This window comes from Nanorana parkeri, unplaced genomic scaffold (assembly GCF_000935625.1).
Source record: "Nanorana parkeri isolate BGI_ZX_2015 unplaced genomic scaffold, ASM93562v1 scaffold1017, whole genome shotgun sequence".
Classification (NCBI taxonomy): domain Eukaryota; kingdom Metazoa; phylum Chordata; class Amphibia; order Anura; family Dicroglossidae; genus Nanorana; species Nanorana parkeri.
Genome location: NW_017307285.1, coordinates 151690 through 158193, shown reverse-complemented (window position 1 = coordinate 158193; position 6504 = coordinate 151690). Strand labels below are relative to the sequence as shown.

The window sequence follows — 6504 nt, the reverse complement described above, 5'->3', positions numbered from 1 at the left end:
GGGGCAAATTTAAAAAGCAGACTGAAAGATACATTTTAATTGATAAAACCGATCCTACCCTAACCTGCTGATTAGCAGCAAAAGAGTATAAAGCCACCAGTAAAGTCATCAGTGTATGCTCTTCTCGTGTCAGTAATCTTCCAGTATTGATTTGACAGCACTGTGAAAGGCAGTCGAATCTGACAGTGGCTTACAGCGCTTCCCTTCCTGCTGAGTAGGGCAGTGCAAGAACTTAGAGTGACTCTAAACTCAGGAGTTAAATCATAAAAATGCATTCAAGTATCCTAACTATTAACAAAATTGTATCTTATATGTGTATCACTCAGTTGTAGACCCTCAAATCATCTCTGAATTGGTGCTGACACTGTCCTTCCTTCTGGACGGTGGCTACTTTTGTTCCCCATGGACCAATGGATCCTGTGTGTGTTGTAAAGTAGCCACCGCTCCAAGCTTGCTCCCGTGATGGGCTATAACTTCAATACAAATTAGTAAACTAAACATGGGATTGTAGTCCATCATGGGAGTGAGATTGGAGCAGTGGCTACTTTACAACACACAAAGGGACCATTAGGATCAAAAGTAGCCCCCCTCCAGAAGGAAGGACAGTGTCAGCACCAATTCAGAGATGATTTGAGGATCTACAGCCGAGTGATACACAAATAAGATACATTTTTGTTAATAGTAAGGCTAGGTTCCTGGGTGATCCGTGACCGCATGGCATTATTTGCTAATGGCACTGGGCGGATCGCACGGTTTACCGCCGCGATTATGCCCGTGCAATTGAACATGATTGCAGCTAAAAGAGCCGCACGTTGTGTGTCGCAAAAAAAGGTACTTGTATCTCTTTTTAGCAAATCCTGCGCGGATGTAACCTCATTGAGATCAATGAGGCCAAGCGGCAATCGCTGTGTGCACCCAAACACGATTGCGCGGTCCCAGGATGCGCGTTCCGGAATTGCTCAGATCTGAGCCTAGCCTTAAGGTACTTGAATAAATTTTAAAGGTTTAAAGTACAATTAAAGTGTCCTTTTTGGCATATATCTACTGATAGTAAGCAGTAGATATATGCCCCAACATAAAAAAAAAAAATAAGTTGGCAAATACCAACAAACTTACCTGCTCCCGCTGCAGAAGTCCCGCCTCCCGCACGCTGTAAAGGAGGAAGTGTGGGCGGGCGCACGTGCAGTCCAAGGCGTCAGAGGGGAGAGGAGAGCGGCACAGAACTGAGCTGAATGGACGAAGCCAGGCAGCCAGGAGCGTTCACGTCAGACAGACAGCGTGGGATCCGAGGAGGATCAGAGACCGGCACCAGCACTGGAAGGACTTTGGAAAATGAGTGGAAGGAAGTAGCTGTTTGGATCAAGAGACATCACATAAGGTAAGTCCTTACGGCAGCATTGGGGGAAGGGGGAATTTTTAGCTTTAATGTCACTTTAACTCCTGAGTTTAATGTCACTTTAATGTAGATTGTAGATTCAGATACTTATGCAAGTTGAATTTAAAAAGAAAATATAAGGATTAAAAAAAAAAACATAAATATGTTAAATGTGTGTCATTTATACCTGTCTAGAGTTCAGCTTTAACGTTCTAATATTGCTGATAAAGCTTACCCAGTTGTCACAGCAAACCCACGGAGGTGTATTAAAAGACATCACAGGTAGAAATGTGACAATTTGCAACCAACGGATAAACAGTTCTTCCTCTGTTACAAATTCTCTAGTTAGAGTGCCACCTTTAAATAAACACATGATAAAAAGCAGAAATATTAAAGTTCACCATTATGCAAATTGGTTCATTCAGTAAGGAAGGTCACAGTAGGGTCACAGTAGGGTACGACTTATTATCCATGGGCTTCAAAGCACAATCCTGAATTTTTACACATCATTTTTACACATCATTTTTACACATCATTAATATTGATTTGTACTGTATATAGAGCAAATGGCAAATACGTTCCTGTACATATACTGTACATTATTACAATGCAGAAAATAATATTTTGGTGTATCCCATACTTTATTTTGCCAATTGAGCTTCAGCTGACAGAAATAAACTAAGGCTGAAAAACATGTCTGTGGTCAGGAAATTTGCTGACTAAGAAGTTCCGAGCAGCATTATGCTGAATATGTGTCCTATGAATAAGTGCAGTCATGTCTGTCAAGTGGTTGGAGCTACACTTGTTAGCAATATGAACATTTTAGGGCCTCTCCCAGTGTAACAGGTGTCAGTGTAGGCATGAGATATCTGACTATGAAAATGTAAAATGAGCAGGGAAGTTCAGTAACTAAGCAGGTATACAAAAACAACACACAATTGGGGGTACTTCTAAAGAGTAGGAGAAAGTTAAACAAAATGAAGTTGTCACCCATTCAAGCCACTTCGAATCCTTGTTTTATTTTCCAGAGACTAAAAGATGAAACCTGATAAGCAAACAACTTTTACATTTACCATCTCAATGGCATGATCGACCCTTTTAGTAACCGCTTCCTGTCCTGAGCAATATCTTTGCACACGCATGATAAAATCTAAAATGTTGCCTAGAAAACAGCTTAAAACACCCAAACAATTGTATATTTTCTAAAAGCAGAGGCCCTGTAGAATAAAATGAAAAATGCTAGTTGCAATTGTTTGTGTCACATGATATTTAGGGTAAAATACACTAAAATTCATTTTAGTGTATGTTTCCCTGAATAGCACGCGACACAAAAAAATCATGCAACACAAAAATAATTGTTTGGTAAAATATAAAAGACAGTTGTTGTGTTGGGTAAATAGATAACAAACAAGTCAAGCCAAAAAAATTGCGTGCCCCCGTGAAATGGCATAAAACTACAGTACCCCAAATTGGCCATATGTGATGCTTTACTGCTTTTCAGTTTTGCATTAACAGTGAGTGATGGCCCTAGAATTATTGCTCTCCCTCCAATGTTTTTGGCGATCTGTATCATGTGTGGAGCAACTGTCATTTTGATGTGTGTTGTACATGCAGGTGGTAGATTAAAGAAAAAAAGAAAATGTACACTTAACTTTATTGCTATCATAAGGGGGATAACAAGGCCCCAAAGTGATAGCACAGAGGAAGTGACAGGTCCTCCTTATGTGCAAATATCCATAGATCCTGTAGCACTCCTTACTGGAAATCCCAAGACAATAATGGGTGCTTGAAATGACCGTGGATGGCGCCGCACATGGAACAACTTCAAATACAGATGTCACCAGCACACCGAGACTCTCAAGTCAGTGCATTTAATGAAATAATGTCACTCAGAAAATCAAGCGATTCTGGGCCACACAGGGTCCCCTTCATCAGGCTCAGAGTAGACACTGTAAAATAGTGAACCACCTTGCACTGACTTGAGAGTCTCAGTGTGCTGGTGTGCTAGTGACATCTGTATTTGAAGTAGGTCCTCCTTATGGGCACATTGAGGGCCTATTAGACCCCTAATGTCACCCATGGACCCCAAAGAAGCTGATAAAGCACAAATCATGTAAATCTTACAGTCATGCTCTGATAGTTTGTGTGGATATGGGTAGCTGTTAGCGACTTATTGTTTGAACCTTGTGGGGTTATATTTAGGCACTATATACCTTTGTGATTGGGGGTAAGAGTGTTATCTTAAAAGAGCTGCTCCATCATTTGAGCTTAGGCACATTATTACGTCTACGGTGGGGTGGGGAAATCTTCTAGCAGGTGTCTGAAATGAATTTGTGACAACTTTGACTCTCCTGTAAATGGAGTGGGACAGACACATTTTTTTTTACCTTTGGTAAATCATGAACACATGGACTGCCATGTGTCCTAAATTCTCTCGAAGGTAATTTTTCTGCCACATTGTGGACTTGTAGAGACTTATACATTACGTACTGTATGTAGACTCTGTTAACCTCAGAGATACGGAGGACTGGTTAGATTCTTGTAGAAACAGAACATTGTTGAGATAACCAGTGTGGGGTCTCTATCTGGATTTTTTTTTACCCTCACTTAAAGCAGACCCAAGAACAAAAATCATTAGATTGATCTTTTTTTGTTTTTGTTGTTACTTTTCACCTAATGATCGTGCCAGTAACAAGCTTCCATCCCTAGGCTGGCAATGCTCACTTACTGTGCTGTATCTATGGAGGAGCAGTGCTGTCAGCCTAGGGCAGGAATACAGAATACCCTTTATCTCCTAAACAAAGGGGGAGATATTCTGTAGACCACAGAGATAGAGTAGTTGGGAACCATGATAACGTATAACATTCAGCAGAGGCGGGGAGCACAGGAAGTTAACAGATCACATGGTTTGCAGCAGGATCAACCAGTGTTTTCTGCAGTTATCGAACAGGTATAACTAAACGCTTCCAATGGTAGATTTATTGTACCAATTGGGAGAAAAAAAACAGATGTTCACTGCTTTTGTATAATTCATTACATACATGTTTTAACTGACATTCATTAAAGTGAGAAAATAAATTTCTCTTGAGAAAAGAATAGAACTGGAACTTTTACATATTTGGAGGATCACAAAAACCATTGGTCATATTCTATTAAATTTTTTGTCAATAGGCTTTATATAGTCTTTGTTTAATAGGCGTTGTATGTTTACTTATGCAATTGCAATTACTTATGCAATTGGTCTTGTGCAAAATTATTATTCATAAGAATTAGACATCTGCAGCGTCTAAAAATTTTTTTGTTTCGTTTAGTTTCGGATTTCGTTTTTGGAATTTGGATCGTATATGTGTTTCGTTTCGGGAATCGGATTCGTATTCGGATCTGATTCGGGATTCGGATGGGGAATTCGCATTCGGAATTCGGACGAATTCCCGAAAATTCAACTTAAGGTGGGGTAGCAGAATTGGTACATATAAGCTGACCGAGTTTCTAACCCTTCCCCACTCCCAACTAAAAGAGGTTTAGCTAGAGTTGGGCTTTAAGCAGGGGCGGACTGGGGCAATTGCCCCCCGGGCCTCTCTGATGCCACCGCGAACGGCCCCTTGACCCCTGGCCACTGCCACCTGCACCCGGCCGCCTGCCCTCCTGCAAAATGTGCAGCCGGCTTCCTCGCTATGCTAATAGCGTATCTTCTCAGAAGCTGCACACAGCGCGCGCCAGTTTAAGTAGTAACCAGCACGCGCCGTATGCAGCTTCTAACAGCGTGGGATAGTCGGTGGATCCAGGGATCAGGTGAGCATTAAAAAAGTAGTGTGCTTTACATTTCCTAAACCGATAAATACATTCACACTACTGTTACAAGGACGGCAAAAGTGTCAGAAAGGGGCGTCCGGGGAAGAGGCAGAGCGGGAGGGGGCCTAGTTGCCGCACCATGGGCCTCTGGGTTGTACTTGCCCCCTGGGCTAAAAGTTGCCAGTCAGCCCCTGGCTTTAAGTATTTACTTATGGTACATAAAATGAAATGGAGTTCAGTATGTGTCTACGCTGACTCTGCAGTCCTTCCTCTAGTTGACTACTCCTCTGTCATGCTCTCATCCCCACCTGCCTGGAAAGAATCAGAGGCTGACCACATCAGCTGCTTTTTCACTTTAGTGCTGGATGTGCATTAAAGCGGGCCTATCAGTAACTCTACTTGTCTGCAGAGATACATTCCCAACGTGTCACAGTATGCCACAAGAAAATAATTTTTCTCTTGAAGACAAATTTTACTTTTCATCAATCATTGAACTTCCACTGTACATAGGCACACGGTTCAATAAATAAATAAGTGGTATTTTCATTATGATTTAATATTTGCCTTTTTAAGGTGTGGCATTGTGAGGCAATACCACGGTGTTAGGTGGCCTCAAAGTCACCCAGGGTTCTCAGCCAGAGGGGCTGAGTGGCTCCAGGAAGACATTACTGGTACCAGGAGAGAACTGCCTTTTCAGTTCTTTCTGGGTTTTCTGGATCAAGGTTGGGATCCTGGAGCCAGGAGATTTCTTAGAGCTCTGGGTGGGAAGAAGTCTCCATTCCTGGGTCCATGCTTTGGTGGTGACCAGCACCTGATTGTGCACCTGTTTACATCCCTCATGAAGTGTGTGCTGGGATGTGTTCAGGGCCCCCACCTGTGAGTCAGGAGAGCTCCACCCCGGAGTCAGTGTGGAGGCCAGGGCAGCAGGGAGCTGCGGGTTTGTGAACCATATTGAGAGGATTGGCATGTTATTGCTGTTGTCTGGAGGAACCAGACAGTGGCCCTAAAGATTGAGGCCGGAGCAGCAGTGCTGCGAGAGAGACTTGTTAAAAGACTGGGACACCTTGAGTGTACGTGACAACTCGAGGATTGGTGAGCCCCTATCTGTTATGCTACAGCAAGCTATTTATGTTGGATTTCGTGTTATCTATCGTTTTGAAAGCAAACAAACTGCATTGTACTTGCACCTCCGGTCTTCAGTGGAGTGTCCTTGGTACAAAGGATTTAATTTTTTTTTTTTATTCAGTTAAGGCATTAGTACACAGATCAGATAAGTCACATTATACTTATTACACACTTCAAGAGACTTTATCACTTTGCATATTCAGTGAAAATAT

The 6504-nt window shown here is 42.1% G+C and overlaps 1 protein-coding gene across 1 annotated transcript in view; it reads right to left on the bottom strand.

The window, feature by feature from the left end:
- LOC108795864 (SITS-binding protein-like) overlaps positions 1-6504 on the bottom strand; it is a 23039-nt gene that overhangs the window by 5028 nt on the left and 11507 nt on the right. The window contains 1 exon segment of the mRNA XM_018567179.1: positions 1611-1732. Coding sequence (XP_018422681.1) covers positions 1611-1732 — 122 coding nt within the window.